General features: G+C 35.0%; 1 protein-coding gene across 1 annotated transcript in view; it reads right to left on the bottom strand.

The window, feature by feature from the left end:
• The window catches only part of GFRAL (GDNF family receptor alpha like), a 54749-nt gene extending 31933 nt beyond the window's left edge, over positions 1 to 22816 (bottom strand). The window contains 6 exon segments of the mRNA XM_032338363.1: positions 1098 to 1348; positions 4187 to 4517; positions 5344 to 5400; positions 16894 to 17074; positions 18556 to 18683; positions 22740 to 22816. Coding sequence (XP_032194254.1) covers positions 1098 to 1348; positions 4187 to 4517; positions 5344 to 5400; positions 16894 to 17074; positions 18556 to 18683; positions 22740 to 22761 — 970 coding nt within the window. The 5' untranslated portion in view covers positions 22762 to 22816.
• Between the last annotated feature and the right edge of the window lie 922 nt (positions 22817 to 23738).

Below are 23738 nucleotides of genomic sequence, written 5' to 3'. Positions count from 1 at the left end.
TACAGGTAGATGAGCAGACATGTTAAAGACCAAGAGCAGAAAAACTAAATCCAAGAGTCAATGTTTTACAGAGGTTGGGACAGCTGTATTAGATGATTAAATTAATGATCACCCAAAGACTCTATTATAATATAATATAATATAATAATAAAAATATATATCCTAGTATAGTTTCCTCTCATAGTGATTCTAAATTTGGTTATGGGACTTTCTCTGTCCAACAAGACATTAGCAAATGACAGATGTACTTACCAATTATCTGACAGATGCAGATAATTGGTAAGTACATGCAGATCGGGGCTTACCTGCTGGGAATGCTGATATCACCTGTGTAAGAGTCCAGAGTCAACTGCTAAAGAGGACACATGAGGAAAATCATGCATCCCAGTCAGTAGTGCTTGCTGGATACCATCTTGGACCATCCAGCCTCAGCTGAATCCCTTGATGACAGTAGCTACTTGAGTGGCCCCCAGCAGACCATCAGAAGAACCACACAACTAAGTTAAGACCATTGTCCAGAATTATGAGCCAATAAGTGGTTATTTTAAGCTTCTACATTTTGGGGTTTTTGTTCATGGTAGATATCTGACATACTCAGTAATCTTGTAGGATAAATCCTGCATGCTGTTGATATTGAAATCAATAAATGATACCTAGGAGTGGCCAACCATATACATTAAAACACATATACCACTTACATATAAATGAGTAAAATGACAAACACACAAAACATAATCAGAAAATACATTTTAAAATGGAATAGCAGGTGCACCAGTGTGGCTTAGTAAATGGTTGGACATCTGTCTTCAGCTCAGGTCATGATCCCATGGTCCTAGGCTGGACCCTCACATCGGGCTTTCTGCTTAGCAGGGAGTCTGCTTCTCCCTCTGCCTCCTCAATCTGTGCCTCCCCCCCACTGGCTTGTGATCTCTCTCTCTCTCTCAAATAAATAAAACACTTTAAAAAAACTTTTAAAAAGATAAAAAGGAATAGCAAACATAAGGTTGTCTTTGTTAAATTTTCTATGCTGGATTATTACTTTGTGCTGCATAGACAAAAAAAAAAAAAGTATGATTTACTGAATATATATAACTTACCGAAACATGATCTTCTATGAAGCATGTGTTGGAAAATCTTACACAGAGATTCTTCACTTTGTGTAATGGTCCTACAGGTGCACTGTACTTGAAGGACTGTCCCAAAGGTACCAATATAAGCTGCTTTGCAGTCATCACTTCCTGAGCAAATGAGGTCCTGCTGGCTTAAGGTACTGACACAGAGCTCATCTTCATGGCACTTTCTAGTCACATGCTGCCAACATTTTGACTGAAATGTTCTATAGCGCCTCCTAGAAAGAATCAAGAAATGCAATTCCTCTGAATAATAATATCTTGCAATAGCACGTGATGTTGCCTCAGCTAATGAAACACTGGCCTCAAACAAAAGACCTTCTAAACCCCAGTACATAGCTGAACACAGAGTTAATACATACAGGCATCCTAACAGAGACTGTCAAAGAAGAGAAACCTTGTGAATTATTTTCCTTTTGTGATGAAAGACAGAGGCTAAGTTTAGGATTCCCTGGATGAATCATCCTTCACTACTAATTTTAATTCAATGGGTGATGCTTTGCAGTATAAACTACTTGGTGGAATTATTAGCAGGATTTTTGAAGCAGAATGTACTTTTGTGGCTAGCATTTGGCCACTGTCTCATACCAAGTGATTTCATATAAGTCTCTTGACCTTTCCAGCCAGTTCTCACACAGGACGGAAGGGACTATACCCTTTTCTCAATATTTCTGAGCAGACTAATGAGAATTTATAAAAACTTTGAGCTTCTCCGGCAGTAAGAGCTAATTTAAAGCAAGAATTAGGAGTTTATTTAATGACTGAGATAACCCATTAGAATGATATCAATTCATAACTTTTCTGACTACGTATTTGATTTGTGCTATACTAGATTTGAATGAAAAGTCTGGATAATGTACAATAATTTCATTTTTAAAACTTTCACAGAAAGAAGATATTCTCAGTGTAACCAAGGATATTAATCTGCCTACTTAATATTTATCACCTAAAATTACTTCTTACCCTTTCTTGAACAGATCACTGTCAAACAATCATGAAAACCTTTGAGTATATAGGCATTTATTATGAGCTTACTTGTCCACATGGTGCTACTCCACTTATCCAGAAATATTATTTGTAATAATTTCATATTTTAAGTAACTTTAAAGGAATCAGTTTTTTAATGTAATGGGAAAAATAATCAGTGCCTATTAAAGTTTATATTTAAGAAATTCCTACAAAAGTTTTGAGCCAGAAGAACAATTTAATGCAGTTAAAGGTTTTATGGAAAATATTATGTAAATCTAAGTGTTGACAGTATGGTTTATCATTTATGAGTAGATAGAGAGTAGTTTGTACCTAGGAGTCATTTACTCATTTTTAAATATGTGTTTTGCTATAGTTAAGTCGTGTGACTTATCTACTCTTCGAAGTTATTTCATTCAGAAAATTAGCTGTGAAATTCAGAAAAAAATGCAAATGTGACAAATGTGATCCTTCTTGCTCTGAGCTATCACACACTAGACTACTCTTCCACATTAAATGTTTATTTTGATCTTCAAGTGATTTTGCTATTTATGGAGTTTTATTTATTTAAATGAAATTAAATAGTCCCAGATTCAAGACACTGGGAAAACTGATATGAAGTTTTTTTTTGAAGAGAAGCAAAAGATGAATCCATCTATTGAATTATATAATTTAATGTTGGTTGTTTAAATAAAGTTACTTGACCTGGTAACATCAATGTTACAAATCATTTTGATTCATCAGATTTATTCAGTACTCTCATTCTTTGCTGCATTTTCTTATTCATCCAAAGAGGCCCACTTCACTGTGAATTTCTTACCACACAAAAGATAAATTCATCTTGAATATACAAGGAAATGTGTTAATGAAGACTGTAGTGAGGGAAAGAAAAAGTCAGTGTTGAATTAGATTTATGGCTCCCAAGAGTAATTACCTGCAAAGGTTCCGTCTAGTCTCAACTAGCAGCAAGAGTAGAAGTTTTAAAAAGTCAACCAGTTCATTCATACTTCTGCTCAACATCCTCCAGAACCCCTCCCTTTCCCTGGGAGCAAAATCCAAGTCCTTAGTGTCCCCCTAAGCCCTATGTGATCTAAGCTTGCCTGCCCTACCATTCCAGTTTAACGTCTAACTGCATCTCCTACTGCTCTCCCCCATGTTCATTGCTTTTTGAACATGTTGTATTTTTTCCTCAACACTGGTTGATCTGTTTGGTATCTCTTTTTTCAGAAGCTTACTGAGAGAGGCTCACTTTCCCACATCTTCAAATCTGGTAAAATGCTCCCTACTGGGACCTCACTGTTCGCACTGCAGCTCTTTCTGCCCATTCACAGAGGCACTCATTCTGTCCTCTCCCTTTGCCTGTTAATCTCTACAACACTCATTACCTTACACTATACCTTTTGACTTACTTATTATCCTTCTCCCCCTACTAGAATATAAGTACCCCCCACCAAGACCAGCATTTTGCCCTTGTGTGCACTGATGCCTGAATAGTAGTAGGTGCTCGATAATTATTTATTTAAATAAACAAATAAATGACTGTCATTACTCCCCTTGAAAATCAAGAGTGTGAGGTTGGGAAGAGGAGAATGGGTACATTTCTGACATCATAGCATACATATGTGCTGGGGATGTCCAAACTGGAGTCAAGCTATCTTCTCCTCTTGGATCTCCAGCCTAAGAGAGAAAGATTCATTTTGAGGTTTGAAGAGGTGCCATGTCAAAACTTTATGACATTTAACGACCTTGAGTCATCATACTAAAGACCAAATTAAACTGACATGCCAGGCAGGTCTATTTACTAATTCATTAGTCTCACTTGGGTGTATAATTTTAATAATACTATTTCATGGCTACCAGATCCTGACACACTGAATTCACTTATTCCAAAAACATGTTCTGCATTTGAATTTCAAAAAGGACACTACACATGTACCCCAGATTGAAAAATACAAGTCGTCTGGCTTTGTTTACATCATGTTGGATGAGGGTGGGAACTCCAGCTAATGTAATGAGATCAAGTGTTAGGACTGGACTGTAACAAATAAGGTGCCGAAATAAGAAAGTAAGATATGCGTGTTTTTACTCACCTGCATAATTCATCATTTCGGCAGCTGTGAATTACATCGAGGCAAGTAGGGGGTGGAACTATGTTCACTGCACATGGCTTGCTGTGAAGAGCTTCTTTGGACTGCTGACAAGGGATATCAGATTGAGCACAGTCACAAAAAGCCAACATCTGGGCAATGTTAAAAGGCATATTCTGATAGAAGAACCGTATGGCTGCTTGGCAGTGTTTCACATCACACAGATTTCCATTTGCTGAGCAAGCTTTAAGGTAAGGGGCCAACTGTGTGTTACAGACCATATCCCCTACACACGCCTCTGCCACTTCCAAACAGGACTGGATTCCTTTGATTCCTGAAAGCAAGGATATGTCCGGGTCATGGAAAAGTAAACACAAATCTGTACATACAGAATCTGCAAAACACTGAGAAGTCTATGAGCAAAACGCAATGATGTACCAATGTGCTACTTGGGGCCAACGTTACTTTCTCCGCAGCCCTCCCCCAAGAGTTAGTATAAATTAGCAGTGGACTATTTGAATCATCTTTCATTTATACTGGGTACATATTGTGATCTAGAAACCATGGGGAGTGTGTAGGGCTAAAACTGAGTGGAAAAAAAAATCTTGAGTCCAAGTTTCTCAAACACAAACAATAAATCCTCAGATATTGCATTTGAGGTCTATAGCTTATGGTGAGTTCATGGGCTCAAATCAAAATGATTTTTGTTCTGCTGCACCTTTTATTTTGGGCAAAAATCTTGACTAAAGGCTCCACAGAGTTATGTATTTATTCTAGCACATAAAGATGTTCATATTCTGGAAAACACAACTACATGTGAGTGCCTCCACAACCCCCCCTCAAACATATACACACAAAAACAGCCTCAAACAATTAACTTATGTGATCAAAATACCTGTGAAATTTAACCAAGATCTAGTCTTTGGTTTTAATTATAATGTATTCCTCAGCATAATTGTAAACAGAGGATGGATAGGTGAAACAGCTACTTAGATACATGACTGGAAGAAATACAGTAATTTTGTTGCAATATTAGACTAGTAAAAAACCGCAGGATTCATTTCATATTGGCATATCTTTAAGAAAGCTAGTAACTATGTTTTAAATTATACTGTCTAGTATTTACAGTGTAGATAAAAAATACAATGTATAAATATTACCCTGATAGGGAAGAGTAGTTAGATTCCACTTGGATTGATTATCCTCTTCCATGTTACCTAGAAAGAAAATAGACTAATTCACTAGTGAACAATTTTTAAATTTAATAGAAGAATGTGGGTTACATTTTTATTTTGTTTTATTTTTTAAAAGATTGTATTTATTTATTTGACAGACAGAGATCACAAGTAGGCAGAGAGGCAGGCAGAGAGAGATGGGGGAAGCAGGCTCCCCGCTGAGCAGGGAGCCTGATGCTGGGCTCTATCCCAGGACACTGGGATCACGACCCGAGCCGAAGGCAGAGGCTTTAACCCACTGAGCCACCCAGGCGCCCCTGTGGGTTAATTTTTAAATGAATAATCAGGAAATAATCTATTTGAGCTCATGTAACACTTATTTAACCCTTGATACACAAAATTAGTTAAAGAAAAACACCCCCCCACACACCCCCAAATATCAAGTGAGTTAAACAGCCCTGCTCTGAGGATTTAGTTACTTGAAGATTTAAACAAATGCTGACAATCAGACCATGTGTACTGAAGTAAACAAAGAATCTGGGGAGAAATTACAGCAGCAATATTGTCTGAATTAAAAAAAAAATCCTTCCTAGTAGAGTCTTAATTAAATTGAAATACAATTTAAGGATGATTTGCACCTCTGATTATCTTAGTCTCTTAGAATCTCTAGGAATTATAATCACAGAACTAGAGAATTGTGTTGATGGAAGGGAACTCTCTGGTCAGCTACTTCCAAATCTTTCATTCAAGAAGCATTGGCTGAGTCCCTACCATGTACCCAGTGTCAGACTACACAGATATGTAGTCCCTGTCCTCGAGCATCTACAGACTGGCACAGAATACAGAGATCTAATAAAAAAAAAATCCAAACAAAATATAAGGAGTGTGAATAGACATGTGCATAAAGTGATAGGGGAAATAGTATGATCAGATTTGCATTTTAAAATAAAATTGAATTGTTGCCATTGACTATTAGGATAGTGACTTCTGTTATGATTTCATGATTCAATTTGTCCTTCATTGAGCTGCCTGCACAGCCTCCCTGCCTGCCCATCTGCTGCCCATAAAAAGAAGGTATAAGCACAAGAAAATTCTTTTTTACCCCCAACTGGGTCCAGAATCTGTTATTTTCTCAATTTGCTACCACATTGGCCCAAGATAGCATGCATTTCTCTGTTGACCTCATCTAGGCCATGGGCTTATTTATCATCTATAAGTGAATAACCACCCCCCTTAGACTTACACCTATTCTACAGATCCCATTTTGTTGTGTCATACACAGAATTTAGACAACAATTCCATATGTGGGGCTGCTAAATTTGATATATTTACTTGGGTATTTTATATCATTTTTGACTTAACATGTCCCAAACTGACCTCTGACTTCTCTGTCCCTTACTGAAGCTTCTTCCTCCTATGGTTGCTCTTGTAGTAATTAATGAAAATAATGGCAGCCGTATCCTTCTAGTAAGTCAGGACAAAAACCTTGAACTCAGCCTCCATTTCCTTTTTTTTTTTTTTTCCCTTCCATCCTCACATGGTTTGCTACTAGCAAACTATATCCAGAACTGACAACTTCTCACAGCAGTCCATCATCTATCAATTTTTCTGTCATTATAAACGCTTCCTAACTGGTCTTCCTACTTGAGCCTTTGCTTGTCTTCCAGTCAATGATCAATTAAAAAAAAATCAGGATTATTCTTTTAAAAATAGGAACCAGATCATGACAATCTCTTAATGAAAACTCTTCAGAAATTTTCTGTATCCCTGAGGGAAAGAGCCAATGACCTAGAAAGTCCTACCTGATCTTGTCCTTGTTTTATTTCTGATCTTACCTCCCACACTCCCATATTCTTTCTTCTACCTATGTGTCTCCCCTTAGCTCTTCCTCAAACCTCCAGACACAGGTCCAGTTGAAGGCCTTTAACTCCCCATTTCTCCTGCCTTAACTGCTCTTTTCCCAAATATCCATAAGGTTCATTCCCTTACCTCTTTTAGTCTTTGCTCAAACAGCAACTTAAGAATGCAACTTCCTGGCTATCCTCTTAAAATTACAAATCACCCACTCAGACCTCTTTTTCCCCCTCTGCTTCAGTTTTCTCCTTAGCACTCATGTTGTTTAAAATATCCATCTTATGCGTGCCTGGGTGGCTCAGCTGGTTAAACGATTGCCTTCAGCTCAGGTCATGATCCTGGAGTCCTGGAATGGAGACCCGCATCAGGCTTTCTGCTCAGCAGGGAGTCTGCTTCTTCCTCTGACCCTTTCTCATGCTCTCTCTCTCTCTCTCAAATAAATAAATAAAATCTTTAAAAAAAAATCCATCTTATGTCATTAATCCTTCTAATTTTCTCTTTGTCCCCATACTGGATTCTGTGGCCCAGTACTAAGACACCCCCCAGGCTTTCATTTCCTCGACTGCAGAAAGTTTGGTTGGGTGATGACACAAACCAGTTCCTTTCTAGGCATTGCCATCATTTGAAGAAAGTTGCCACAGATAAGGTGACAGATTTTCCCAGGGAACAGCTCATCCAGAAGGACTAGCCCAGAGGAGTGGGGCAAGGATCAGGTCCCTTTTGTCAATGTTCATTCCATGCCCAAACTTCCTGTGGAATAAACTATATTGCTTGAGGCAGCTACTCTGTATTTCAGCTTCTCCCTCCACCTAATCCTGTTTTCTTTAGTTCCTTCTAGCTTCTGTTCCTAAACCCTCAGCTCAAACACATCTTTTGTGTGCAAACCTCTGTCTCAGAGTCTGTTGCCTGGGAAAATGATTCAAGACACTCCTCAATGTAGAGTGTAAACTCCTAGAGAGCAACAAGTTGTTTGTTTCGTTTGCTTTTCCTCCAGGTCTGAGCACATGGGCTAAGACATGGTAGGGACTCAAAAGAAAGATCTATTAAATAAATAAATAAGAGCATGTAACCGCAATTTATCTATTTCTTTAATTTTTGAAATCTCCTAACAAACAGCAAGCTTCTTGAATGAAGGCCAGGTGTTTGTTTTGTTATTGTGTTTTGTTTTTTTTAATCGTGCTGTATAATACCTAGCACATTTAAATGTCTCATAAGTATTTTCTAAATGAATGAATGAGTGAATACAATTAACATTATGCTAAAACCTTTTAGCATTTGCCTTGCTTGCCTCTTAATAATCCATTTTGGACAAAGTCATGGCATTCATTTTTTATTTTTAATTTTCTAAGAGAAACAGGCAGAAATGACAAAGCAGGGATCAGAAGTTAAACATTCTTTAATTAATATACGTTCCTAAGTTCTTCTTTAGAATACCAACCTGAAAAAAAGTCCTGTTTGAATCCATCTTCATAGTTGTCACTGAAAGCTGAAACTTGATTCATCTGAGCATCCTGTATACAAATGTCTTCAAACAAACTTTTCCAAATTTCAGTGCACTCTGCTTTTGAAGGGTCGTTGCAATGACAGTTCCACAATATCGTTTCTTTCAGGCTTTCTCTTAATGCAGCACACAGGTAGCCTCCATCGAGGGTCTTGCATTGTTCTGATTCCCTCCCGCAGGTTTTCTTAAAATTTTCATACAACAGAGAGCAATGTTCTGATTCTTGGCAAATATGTGCTGCTATGAGACAGTCACTCTCTTTTCCAACCATTACTGATGTGTCTTTCTGAGGCAGCCATTGTGTGGTATTTGACTGTCCAGCCAAATGTAAAGACAGAGCTGATTCTTCTTTAATTAAAATTTTAAAAATTGACAAAAAGTTAAATAAGTTCATTTACTTGTGATATTTTAATGTTTTACATAAAGTATATAAACTTATTTTTTAAGCCATATTATTTATTTTAGAGACAGAGCTGGAGACAGAGTGAGTGAAGGGAGGGGCAGAGGGAAAGGGAGAGAGAGAATTCTCAAGCAGACTCGCTGCTAAGCACAGAGTCCTATCTGAGGCTCAATTCTAGGACCCTCAGATCATGACTTGAGCTGAAATCAAGAGTCCAGCCCTCAAATGACTGAGCCACCCATGTGCCCCTAAGCTTATCTATTGTCTTTCAAAAACCATTAAAAAAATTTCAAGAGGGCTACAACAAATGATCCTGAATTTCTAAAAATTAGAACACTGATTATTGATAGTTTATATAATCACATAATAGTAATGCTCAATTGCTTTGGATGACATTTGGTTCTTATCATTTACTTTTGTCCAAAGTTTCATTACATTTTGATGATGACTGGTAGAAATCGTGTGTAACTTAAGATATTTATAAAATAATAGATTATTTCCCTTGTATAAATTTTTATGGATTTCTCTTTTCTACTAGAAATGTACTCAAACTGTTTCTCCACCTTTTTAAACAATTATCATTTTCTTCTTAACAAGCATTTTTAGACCTTTAAGTCACCAACCTCCTTGTAAAATTTTAATTCCACAGATATAGTGTATATCTGTTTGGGAACTGGATGAATATCTCTGATTTAAATATAATAAAGAGTAAAAGATTTTTTGTCCAACCCCATGCACCAATTTTCATCCCCTGGAGGTTTTATTCCTCATTGAGAACACATATTCTACTAGATAGTTCCAACAAACCCATAATTCTATGAAAAAAAGAAAAGATGAGATGAGAAAAACAACTTCAACATGAGACTCCAAGTCAGCTTAGCATAGGCTTTATGATGTATACTGTCTACTTCTAAAACATCTTATCTTCTGAGGTACTTCAAAAAAGATATCCACAATAAAAAATTCCTTGACCCTACCATTCTTCCAAAAGTCTTTTTTTTTTTTTTTTTTTTTTTTCTGGAGTATATGATCTTAAAAAAAAAAAGTTTAACTTTGTTTTGTTAAATTAGTTTTCTTTTACCTTAGTTTCTACAAGACACCCTTATACAAGACAATAATAACATAATGAATTTCATGATATGAAAATGTTTACTTAATAACTGCTAGTCTAAGCACCAGTCTAAGTCCTTATAAGCACTAGTCTAAGTCTAGCCTCTGTAATGCTGCATATGTTTGAAAACATACACTACTATAGCATTTTGCACATTTCTCAAATAAATCAGGCTCCTTTACTAGAATAGAGGCCATCTCTTCTATTCCTTTTGGCTAGCATGCTTACATCCATAAGATACATCTGATTTAATGCTGTCCTCATATAATTAGTTCTATTACACATTGGTAATTATATATTTTGAAATAATCTGTAAACCTGTCTATATGTTCTATCAAACTGTCTATCTAAATATCTTTCTATTTATATATTTAATTAGCTGGGCTAAATGAAGTAATATGGCTAAATGTCAATTTTACTCTACTATGTTTTCAGCTATCAAGAGCTGGGACTGTTTTAGTCACCTCTTTTTTTTTTTTAAGATTTTATTTATTTGAGACAGAGTGAGTGAGAGGTAGCAGGTGGGGAGGGGCAGAGGGGGAAGGAGAGCATTTCAAGCAGGCTCTCTGGTGAATGCACAGCCCAATGTGCAGGGCTTGTCTCACAGTCCTGAAAGCATGGCCTGAGCTGAAATCAAGAGTCATAAGCTTAACCAACTGAGCCACCTAGGTGTCCCATGTTTTATTCAGCTTTATATCTATCCTTCAGCATTTATAAAATGTCTACACATGTTAACTAAATAATAAATACAGACAGACACATGATTTAGGGTCTCAAAAATATGTTTAACGAATTTAAAGTACTTACACGATATTCATTGGTCATTTACTAAGTATCAGGTATCAGGTACTACACTGGGTACTTTATCATATTAAGAAAAAAGGAAAGAAATGCTAAAGCTGATTTGCTCAAGAAGTTTACAAGATATGAATGAAGAATAGAAAAATACATGCCTATATATGTTGGGGAATGTTTTGAGAGTCTAAAGTGGGGAGAGAAGGAAGAAGAGTGGGAAGGGGACCAACGGGGGAGTGGGGAGGGACAGAGAGAGGGAGAGAGAGGGAAAGAGAGTAGATCATGGCTTGCTGGACTGATGATCAAAGAGTTTAGGAGGGTACCATAGTTAAGATAGGATGATTGATAAGATTTTAATCATTTCATTTCTCACTCTAAGCTCAATGAAAAGCAATCAGCTAATGCTTCCTGTATCCATAACAACTAGGTCTTGTTCATCATGAAGTGCATTTGTGAGGCTATGTCAGTATTCTCTTCTACAATGTTTTTATATTCCTGGCTTATCAATATTGCCACATAATTGTCTTTAGTAAGTGTCTATTGTGTGTGTAGGGGGAATGGGGGGGACTGATTTCAGTTTAACTGATTTAACTTTGTATGTACCTGTTGACTGGTAACTATATATTTTTAAAACCTGGTGTGATTAGAAGTGGCTAGAGAGATAAAAATTAAGTTGTCTTGTCATGGTGAAACAAAAGTCAATAAATATTTTAGTATTTCAATATGTTTTCATTTCAGCCTACTTCAGTCAAAAACTAGTAAAGACCTATTAATTAGCTAACTAATCTCATTTTGGGCTCTATCATTTTTTATGCCATCTCAGCATTTGTAACTGTTGACTATTTTCTCTCTATCCCTTTCATTGACTTCAAAAACTCTTTCTGTAGTTTTTTTCCATGTCTTTGAAATCTTTTTTCTCTTCAACTAGATCATGAATGTCATTATCAAAATCTTTATATTGTCACTTTATAGCCTTTATAGACCAATCCTATCTTCCTTCTTATGGTTTTATCTGCTTCTTATAAACGTATAACTCCAAAACCTGTATGTCTATTTAATTTTATCTTTTTATGTGTGTGTCTATTTTAGATTACTCTCTTTAGGGCAAGATCCATGTTTCCATATGCAAACTAGATGACACACATTCCTTCAATTCTTTTTTGAAATTATTTGTATCATGTAAAACTTAAAACAAAATGTTAACATTCCTAACAGGAATGTTCCAAAGCATGCTACAGATGCAATGTCTCCAAAATATTACTCATAATCTCTGTCCCCAATCCTGTACTTTATTGCTTCTTCCCTATCTCAGTGTATCACGGTATCCTGTCCCAAGCCAGCAACTTGTAGAACATACTTCTACATTTCATACTCCTCATATTCAACTGTCTCCAATGCTTACCAATTATAATTCATAAACATAACTTACTTTGGCTTTCTCCTCATAGTCCTCAGCACCAATGTGTTAGTTTAGGCATGCATCACCTCTCTCCCAAGTGATTTTGATGGCCTTTTAATTGACATCCCTGGACTGCATCTTTCCCTCCCCTTCGTTCTGTCCTTTGCACTCCTGCCAGTGATACCCTTTGAAAAGCTGATTCTGCATTCCTCTGTTTAAAATGCATTAAGGGCTCCTTGCAATAACAGTTTGAAGTCTAATCCCTTTAGAAAGATCTCTAAGTTCAGCTTTCCTCCTTCTTAGAACATCTGGTTTCTTTCCAGTATCATTTCCTAATACTGCTCTGTTCTACAGATCAGCTTCACAAAGGATTTGTTTCTCCTCAAATGTGTTCTGCTTCATTCTATTTCCTCTGTATAGAACATCCATGTTGTCTAATGAGCCAAATTTACACTAAAATCCCAAGTCTGTCATTTCTTCTATGAAACCTTCTGAGTCACCGTTCTTTATTCGTCTATAACTTCAAGTACTTTGTGAAGGAGAGAGAGGGGGAGAGAGAAAGAGAGAGAGAGAGAGAGCGAGAGTGTGTGTGTGTGATCTAGCATGTTTCACATTGAACAGGTGATCAGCACTTACCATTTTAATTAAGAATTGAACTAAAAGTAAATAACAAAGGTATCTTGGAAATCCTCAAACATTTGGAAATTAAACAATAGTATTATAAATAAACCATGAATCAAAGAAGAAGTCACAAGGGAAATGAAAAAACATTTTGAACTGAATAAAAATGAAAATACAACATACTAAGATTTGTGGACGTGACTAAAACAGTACTTGGGAAGGAGATTTATATAATGAAATGATTATAGGAGGAAAGACAAAAATCTCTCAAGTCAATGATATAAGCCTTTATCTTAAGAAGCCAGACAATGAGGAGCAACTGCAAGTCAAATCAAACACAATAACCAAAAATAATGAGCAAGACTGCGAGACAGAGAGACACAAAGAGGGAGGAATACACAAGTTCATCAGTGTCTGAAGGAAAGAGAAGATACCACTGTTACACCTATAGACACTTAAAGGACAATTTGGGGATAATAAGAACTTAGCAGAGAGATAGAAAAAGGTAAAAAATAAATAAATAAAATGGAAACTCTAAAAACAAAAATTCAACATAAATCTAACAAATGGGAACATTCACTGAAAGATACAAACTACCAAACTCACTCAATAAGGAATAAGTAAGTGAAACAGTCCTATAACAACTAAACACATTGAACATTTTAAAACCGTCTAATAAAAAATAGCTCAGATATCTGCACTGGTGAAATAAATCAAACATTTAAGGAAGAAATAATACTAATTCTTTGTATCCTGTTCTAGAATAAAGAATAGAAAGAAAAACTTCCCAACGCATTAAGAAACCAACATTATTCAGACAATAAAATCGAGAAATACACTACAAGAGAACAATATTCCAATATCCCTCATGAACATAAATTAAAAAACCTTAATAAAATATTAGCAGATTGAATCAAATATATATAAAATGAATAATACATCATCACTGAGTAGTATATAGCCTCAGAATAAAGGGTGAGAACAAACGTTCACAAATCAACAATAAAATTCACCATATAAAAGAAAAGTAAAACATAATCATTTCGATAGAGGCAGGAAAAGTATTTGCAAAATTTAACATTTGTTTATCCATTCATGATAAAATCTCAAAGCTAACAGGGATATAAGAAGGAATTCTTCAGCCTGATAAAGGGAACCTGCAAAGAACCTACTGCAAAAACCATTCTTTATGGTGCAAACCTAACGCATTTCTCTGAAGACAGATAAAAAGCAAGGATGGCCACTCCCAAGGATCCTATTTAACATCATCTAGGAGGTTCCACCCAGAACCATAGAGCAAAGAAAAGAAATAAAGGCCTACAGATTGGGAAGGGAGAAATAAAACTCTGTCTACTCACAGATATGAATATTTAGATCTATATGGACAGTCCTATAGATTTTACCAAATAAAAGATACATAAGAACTAATCAGTGAGTTGAGCAAGTTACAGGATATAAGGCCCAGATAATATATCAATTTTATTTTGATAGGTTCTCTATACTCAATTGGAAATTTAAATATAAAATAAGTTACTATTTACAACAGCATCAAAAAATGAAGCATATTTGCATATATCAACACAATGTAAGAATTATACACTGAAAACTACAAAATGTGATAAAAGAAATCAAAGAGATCTTAAATGAATGGGCAGACATATCATGTGTCAGTTCTATCCAAACTGATATATAGTTTCAATGTAAGCACCCCCAAATGCTAATTTTTTTATAGAACTGACAATTCGATTGTAACATGTATATGGGAAGTCAAAAAAAAATAGCCAAAACAATTTTTAAAAAGAACAAAGTTAAAGGAATTATACTACTTGATTATAAGACCCCCCATAAAGTTAAAATAAGTAAGACCGTAGAGTATTGGCAAAAGTACAGAAATACAGATTATTGAAACAGGATAAGAACTCTAGAAATAGAGCCATTAATATACCGCCAAATGAGTTTTGAAGGTGAAACTCATAGTCTCTTTAGCAAATGGGTTAGAACGTTGTCTATCCTTACAGGGGAAAAAAAAAAAGGAAAAAACAAAAGGAATCTGACCCATTGTTTGTACTAAAATCAAAAATTAACTCAAAACCTAAACTACATTAATTTCTAGACCATATGAGAAATATTTCTATGATTTGGGGTTGGATAAAGATTTCTTAGACGCAACATCACAGGTATTATTCAAGAAAAAAAAGTTGGCATCTTGCACGTGAAAAAAAAAGAAAAGAAAAGAAAAGAAAGAAAAAACTGGTTATCATTAAAGTTTAAAAAGCAAAAGACTTCTTTCTGGGGGAAGATATTCCTAAGGAAGTAAATAAAAAGACATAGAGGGGAAAACATTGTTTCCAGAACACATGTTCTGATAAATCCTATTTGATACAGAGAAGCAACTCTTAAAACCCAGTAAAGAAGCCAAAACTCAAATTTAAAATGAGCAAAATTTTGAAGAGATGTTTTACTAAATAATGTGTACAGATGACATGTAAGCACATGAAAATATGTTCAACATTACTATTATTTAAGTGGAAATTAAACCTACAATGTGAGACTATTAAATACATATTAGGATGGCCCCCAAACAAAAACAAGTAAAAATCAAAATCAAGTGCCACTGAGAATGTGGAATGACTGAAACTTTTTTTTTTTTTATAATTTTTTTTAAGATTTTTTATTTTTATTTATTTGAGAGAGAGACAGTGAGAGAGAGCATGAGCGAGGAGAAGGTCAGAGAGAGAAGTGAAACTTTTATACATTGATGCTTACATCAAATTAGGAATATAGTATGGAAGCTCTCCATAAAGTCAAACATACACTTTACCATATAAACCAACAATTTCTTACCCAAGAGAAACAAAAGCTTCTATTTGTAAAATCTTGTATGTGAATATTTATAGTTTCTAAAAATCTGGAAACAATGCAAATCACTTTCAATGATGAATGGATAACCAATGTGTGGTATACAATGGACTAGTACTGATAAAAGATAAACTTTACATGAAACATTGGTGAACCTCAAATGCATTATGCTAAAAAAAAATCAGGCTCAAAGGCTACATGTTATATAATTCCATTTATGTGAAGTTCTGGAGAAAGCAAAACCACGGAACAGAAAATTGTCCAGTGAGCTCAGCATGTATGATTTGAGAGGTGGAACAATGAGGCCATGCATGATTGATGAGAGGTAAATGGGATATTGGAAGAAATGGTGTATTTCTTAGGAAATGAGAAGTTGACTGTGAAAGAAGAGGCAAGGACCCCATGACAGCATGAGCATTCCCAAGCTGACCACTTTTCAGAGAGCGCAGAGGAACATTGAGGATCCAAACACTGATCACTTTAGAACTATTTTATCCCACATATCACTTTGAGAATCTTTATGAACTCTTAAGGACACACGCAGAGTACTTTGATGGCCACTACCTCAGTGTCGGCCTGGCTCTTTGAACAGGCAGTAAATAAATGCATATTAAATGATTAAATGATCCTACCGAAAGGCAAGTATAATTCTAGATACATGGCTATATTTTGGACTTTCTCTAATATCTCTAGTATCTTATTTGTCTTCTATCACTTAGATCTTGTGCAAACCCCACAAATACATGAATTGAGCAAGTGAATCTATAATCCTAATGAATTATAATTGAATGAAGCTTGCAATTATGGTTAGCAACTTCAGAAATATGTTAGGCACTTACTGAGATCCACAGCTCACTGAACCTTAAATTACACAGAGAACTGATCAAATTATCAAGAAAGGAGAATTAATTAAATTACATAGATGTGGTTAATTTTGAAACTCTACTTTTCTTTTTCGTGACTGTAAATATTTCTGTATAACAATTTATTGTTACCTGATTCATTGACGCATGGTTCCCCAAGCAATTTGTTAATAGTACAATAGATGTTATCAGTGCAGAGACAATCTTCAAATTGGAAATTGCTTTCTACCAAGGACTGGATGCTCAGGTTACAGTTTGATGAGTCCTTCATCTTGCAGAGGTTACCTGGGTTTTAGTCAAACATACAATATTCCTGATATTAATCGGAATATTGTCCTACCCCAAATACTTTTCATGTATTAATCTGAGTAATTCATTATTATCATAAGATTTTCTGGGGTTGTTGCAAGAGGTCCACAGAAGTGAATTTAAAGCACAAAATCTCTTTTTACTGACTTTCTCCCCAGCATTTACTTTCTAAAATAGATTGTCTTGCTGTATTTTAAAATGACTTTGTCCCCACTTAGAATGCCAATTTTTACTCTTCAATAGTAATCAAGGCTGTCCTTATATGAGGAGATCAGAATGATCTATAATCTTCACCACTCTGTCAGTTTAGCTATTTTATTTGCCATTTGTCATAATATTCTATTTTATTTTGTATGTCATTCTAAGATTATAATAACAGACATGCAGGTGGCTCAGAATTTACCATGAGAAACGAAGTGGTCCTGACACTTAGTAAGCACTCAGTAAATATTATTGAATAATGAATCTTTCATAATTACCAGTATTTCATTTTCTGCTTTAATTTACGAAGCCATATTTATCTACCCAACAATTTTCTTTACTCATTTTTCTGAATAAAACTACTTGAATTCATTTCATCTGTGTATTTGAAAATATTTCTATTTCAGCTTCATGCATGGGATAATTATGCAAATATTACTGCAATTCACTGAAAATGACTTGCTATTTGTATACTGAAGTAAATGTTATAATTCATGACACATTGAAGTAATATTTTAAATTGCCTTATGAAATATAATAAGAAGCTTCATCATCAAAACCAATAAGAAATTTTTTTTGTCATTGTCTTCTAGTCTCATCTTAAAGTTACTGTGTTACTTTGAGCAAATTATGCCTTTAAAATTCTTTTCCTGAACTGTAATAAGAATGTTGGGTTAGATAGCTGTAACTGTCTTTGGAGTTCGAACATTCTCAACACTTTGGGACTTTCCTCAAATAATTGGAATGTACGACAAGTTAAAAATAAAAAAAATATTTTAAATTGTTCTTGACACAGTTGGAAAGGAAGATAGCATATCTGCTGCAAGAAAATAAAATGTGAATTACAACATGTGTAACAGGTATTACACACATACAAACAAGTAACAGTGCTTTTGATCATCACAAATGTTATTTTTCCTATTTTATCATTGAGATATTCACTTGTAAGCAAAAAGATATTTGAAAAAATGTTGTCATACTTCTGACAAGCATACATATAATTATAACATTGCATGTGGTGACGTAAGTAAAAAAATAAACCAAAAAAAACCCTGAAGTCTTCCATAAAGCTACCCACAGTGCAGTAGGACTCTTGAGTTTTTGTAACCACATCTATTAATAAGCAAGTGAAGGTAATCATTGCAATATCAAGTCTGAGTTAAGTTGTTTATAGAGCAAAGCTAGCTTAGTTCCCAGGATAGTGACAGAAAATATCCAAATCTATTTTTATCTCAGTAAAAGGAAATAATTTGAGTATGTTTTCAATAATATTTTACCTGAAACATTGCAGGAATCTTCCATTAGTCTCCATGCATATTTACACCCATTTGCATCACTTAGGCATTGCTCTCTTAAATACTTGCAATCAGTCATTTGGGGAGTGGATTCATGTTCCAAGGACAGTGCCATAGCTGAAATAACAACAGTAACAGAACAACAACAGCAGCACCTTGGCAATATTGCAGCATGGCATTTGTTTACCTCGAAACTAAGTTATTGATGATAAAGAGCAGAGTTAATAAGAATACAATCTAATACAATCGTTACAAGGGTGGAATGGCTCTTAGCTTTAGTTCTAGCTATAGATTTGTGTTTCTCCGCTAGAAGATTCTTCAATGAAGAGTTTACACTTGTCCTCTCATTTGATGCCTTTTCGTTCCTCAATTTGTATTTTTATGACTTACTCTATTGAAACATCTCCTTAAACTTCTCTATTCATCTCCAAAACGTCAAGCTTCATAGTTTCAGGACTTCATCTTGCCTACTTTTATCACTGAGCATTTTGTGACCATTGCCATTTCCATCTTGAAACTCTCTCTTCCTTTGTCAACCCCCTCTTCTAGTTCTCTTGATACTTATTCATTTGGTATTTTCTGACCATAGTTAGAATTCTTCCCAGGGTCCTTGTCTTTTTCTGGTAAACTATATTTTTAGCTTAATGTCTGTCCTCAGGTTTTTCCCATTCTCATTTCATACATTCTCTATGTTTATCTCAGTAAACATAGAGAAACATAGAGAAACATACCATCCTAATTTTAACTAAAACCTCTAGATTGATGATTCTAAAGAGCATCACCCAATCCCATTATTTTTCAGTCTTCCAGTTATATCTGTTGATATCTCCACCTAAACATTCCAGACACATTTCCAGAGTACCCTATCTTTCTATCATCACCACTCCCGGGTAGACCACCCCGCTCCAACAATTTTAGCATTTTTGTAAGTACCTGCTCTAGAAACCTTGGATTCATGACAGAGTCCTTTTTTTATCCCCAACTTCACTCTCCTATATTCATTTTTGCATAGTTTTCTGATTCTCATTTTGAATTTCTGACCAACTCACCAATTATTCAATGTGCCTACAGTTTCACTTCACTCACATAGGTCCTTTATACCCCGCCAAACCTGCCTACTGTACCATTCTAGTCCTGCCATTTCTCTGCTTCACCCTTTGGATGGTTTCTCATAGCATAATTCTCATATTCCTTATCACATGCCCTGTGGGGAGTCCTTGGACATTTATAGTTTCCCAAATGCTCCATGTTGTCTTGTACCTCTGAGTTTTTAGTCCATGATTATTAGTAGGGACTCCATTTCTTTTTCTTCTGGAATAGTTGTTGTTTTTGTTTTTGTTTTTGTTTTTGTTCTGTTAACAATCAACACAATGATCACCTGTTTTATAGAACACTTCCCTGACTTCAATACTCTCTGTTCCTTTATCCAAATTGATTTAACACACCTCATTTGTTTTGCGATCATCTCAGGATTTCCCCAACCATAGCTCTACTGCTCTGTAATAAAAATATGTATTTACATGCTTGTCCACCACTGGGTTCTAGGTTTTTATTAGATAAGTATTAGACATAATTCATAATCGTATCCTCATCATCAAACACATTATCTATGTATATTGACTTAAACCAACTTTAAAAGTTAATCATGAGTTATAAATAAGTAATTGACACTATAATAAAAATAACACCTTCCAGATATTTACAAGTTATTTTGGGTAGAAGAGAAGTTTCCAGTCAGTTTTCCAGAAAGTAGCAATGCTAATTTAGTATATTTTTCAAATTACCTGAATTGATTCTGCAAGCATACAAACTGACACTTGATTAATCAATCCATAGAAAAATATGGGAACTGCAATTGAGTTATAGAGACAATATATTAACTATAATCAAGACACCTTAGTATGTTTCAGAGACAAATTATTTGGATTTTTAAAAAGATTATATTAATTATGAATCACCTGTGATAATGCAGAGTTTTATACGCTTCAAGTAAAACCTATAATCTTGTCTTTATCTTAGCTCTTCCAAACCTCTTCTCTTAAGGAGAATCCAAGACAACTCATAGGATCATATGTTATATTTGCTGGGTCACTGCACTTGGAGATTAGGCCCAAGGGTATGGTTCAGTCACTATTTTTCCTTGTTGAGGGCTACAGTGGAAATTGACATATCAGCCTTCTGTTTTTTCATGTGTTCATGGATAGCCACACCTAACCAAAATCCTGTCCTAGGTTAGCAAGTCTAAAGAAAGAGAAAGAGAGCCCCTTCGATTTTGACCCAAAGTCATTTGTTTGAATCCAGCTATGAAAGACCCTCTGGTATGTTGTGTCAGAAACTCAACTCATAAGAAACCAGAATTTTATTTGACATTGATCATTACATTTTGTGAATAGTTCCCTCAAAAAACGTATAGGTGATAGTGTTCTGGATATACCATCAAAACATTACCAGTACTTCAGTCTAGTGATGGTTAATGTATTCTATGTATTATCTTTCCCAAATTTATTTCATTTTCTTCCATATTTAAAAATTTAAGTTCCACTTGATTGTTTATTTTACATGATTTTCCACACCTTTTATTTGGATGAAATACTGAATCTACTAGGAAAACCATCTCAGTGATCTGGCCCAAAAGAATGAAAATAACTTTAGCTTTCCAAAATTTTAGTCATTCCTTACTATGATTTGTAGTCACATATTTAATCCAGGAGTTTTCAAGGATTCTCTTGAAATGTCAGTGAAAAACAAGATCTGTTTTAAAATAGTAAGATGAAGAATACTGTATATAATATCACCCTCTTAAAGGCTTATCATGATAATACATGTTCTATTTTAAAAATTCACTATGTTCCACATTTCTTTGGCTATAAAACTTTCCCACATCACAAGACCTACTTACTTAGAAGATGTTAAACAAGTATGAGGAATACTGGTTAAACTTACCAAATAGTACAATTTTGACCCTAACAATATTAGAAGTCATTTCCTTCCTTCATGCAACCTAATGCCAAGGTTAATTTAGAAGTGAAACTTGAAAACAAGTGGCCATCTTTGCCTTTTCAACTGGGGCCATAATGAGGTGGTAATGTATTTTGTGTGTTCTGTTTTATTGTTGCCTTATCTACAAAAGTTAAAGTTTCTGAGATTTGTCTTTATACCTAAGAATAGAAATAAGGAAATATTAAAATAAATACAAGAATCAAAATATCGGGCTAATGAATATTATTTAAACTAAAGAAAAAAAACCTGAAGATATATAAAAGATTCCATTCCTTCTTCCCTCAATTTTTTTCACTTGATTTATTTTGACTCTCCTTTTATGTTCAACATATTTGAAATAACCTTCTTCATTTTCATGCCCACAATTATGTTTTTATTCATCAATAGCTACTAGTGTAGAGTAAGCATTGGCTTTGTTTTAATGAATGGAATATTAATATTCAGCTATAATCATAACTATCTTTTTTCCTGAATTCATTTTATAGATTCTACTAAATTCTGAAGAATATATAGTAGCTTCCCCAATAACACATGTAGTAAGTAGATCTTTGTGGATTCTACTTTGAGTATAAATGAATTATTTTCTATCAACATCTTACAATACATTTACACTATCCAACACAAGAGGGATAAATCCAAACCTTATCTCTAGCTCACAAAAATTGACTGAAATGTGAAGCATCCGGTGGGATGTTGTTTTATCCTACAAAAGGACTCCTACTTTGTAAATATTAATGCTTTAAAATTAGGAGAACTAAATGATAAATTAATCTCATTTTAATTTAATTTCAAAGAAAAATAGATAATTTGAAATTTGTCATCTTATAACTTATAAATAGATACTGGAAGGTTTCATTTCTCAAAGACTCTATTATATATGTGAATTCCATAAATCCTAATAAATAACTCCAAGTAACTGGATTATCTTACACAATAAGAGAGAAACAACCTAAGAGATTAATGTGATTCCTGCAATACAGAAATGTGTTTTCTACAATAATAAGTGTGCATTTTTGAAACAGTTATAAACCACCTTAAAGTATACATTTGTAATTGATACTTCTTACTATAAACCCATTATTTTAATCAACAGATAAGTCAGATAAGATAGCTTTCAGTTCATGAAGAATTGGTGTTATACATCCAGGTAAACTAGAAGAATGATTTACTTACCAAAGAAAATGAAGACCATCATGCTGGACAACTTGGGGATATTCACCTGGAAGAAAGGCAGATGTGTTCACTCCAACCACTTCTTAACAGTAACTGTCCAGATAAGGCTTCAGCTTCTGCTCTTGCTTCCTGAGAGCATTACTGATTCAAGTCAGCTTCCTTTGTCACCATCTCCTCACCAATCCTTCCTGAGCTGTGAACTTTCCTAATTATGTCCAAATTCAATTATTTTCTTCTGAGCATACTAATGTCGGATATTAGGCTTCCAAGAAAGCCCACAAGCCAGATACTAAGAAATGATACATGCTCAGCACATTTATGAGAAACGTTTCATTTTCCCTTTAACTAGAATGCTAAACTGTGTAAAAGGCTCCCAACTGTACCCCAGAAACTTCCTAGGTGCTTAAGTATCCTCAGTTTCTACTTCATTAATTAGCCTCATTACAGCAATTTTATGTCCTCTGAGAATATGGAAAAGGAGAAAAGTGATAAGCAGTGAGGTAGATATGTGAGGAATTCAAGTTCCGCTGGAATCAAACCAGTGTGCTTCATCTTCCCCAATAAGAAAATGTCTATGTGCCACACACTCCAGTATACTTTCAAATTGTACTGCTTCAGCTGCAATTCCCCAAACCCACCAGAGACAGTGAAAGTGTAAGAAATGACTCCTTGTAGGGGCACCTGGGTGGCTCAGTGGGTTAAGCCTCTGCCTTCAGTTCAGGTCATGATCTCAGGGTCTTGGGATCGAATCCCACGTCAGGCTCTCTGCTTGGCATGGATCCTGCTTCCTCCTCTCTCTCTCTGCTTGCCTCTCTGCCTACTTGTGATCTCTCTCTGTTAAATAAATAAAATCTTAAAAAAAAAAAAGAAAGAAAGAAAGAAATGACTCCTTGTAACGATGCAGAAATTCCTGGCTCCCCTGGGAAGGTAAGCATCCACTTGTGTTCATCACTTGAAAACTGTTTTACTCCTAGCTTCAGTGAGAGACATTGTTATGTT

The sequence above is a fragment of the Mustela erminea genome, chromosome 4, assembly GCF_009829155.1.
Source record: "Mustela erminea isolate mMusErm1 chromosome 4, mMusErm1.Pri, whole genome shotgun sequence".
Lineage (NCBI taxonomy): Eukaryota > Metazoa > Chordata > Mammalia > Carnivora > Mustelidae > Mustela > Mustela erminea.
This window is presented reverse-complemented; position numbering and strand designations above follow the sequence as displayed.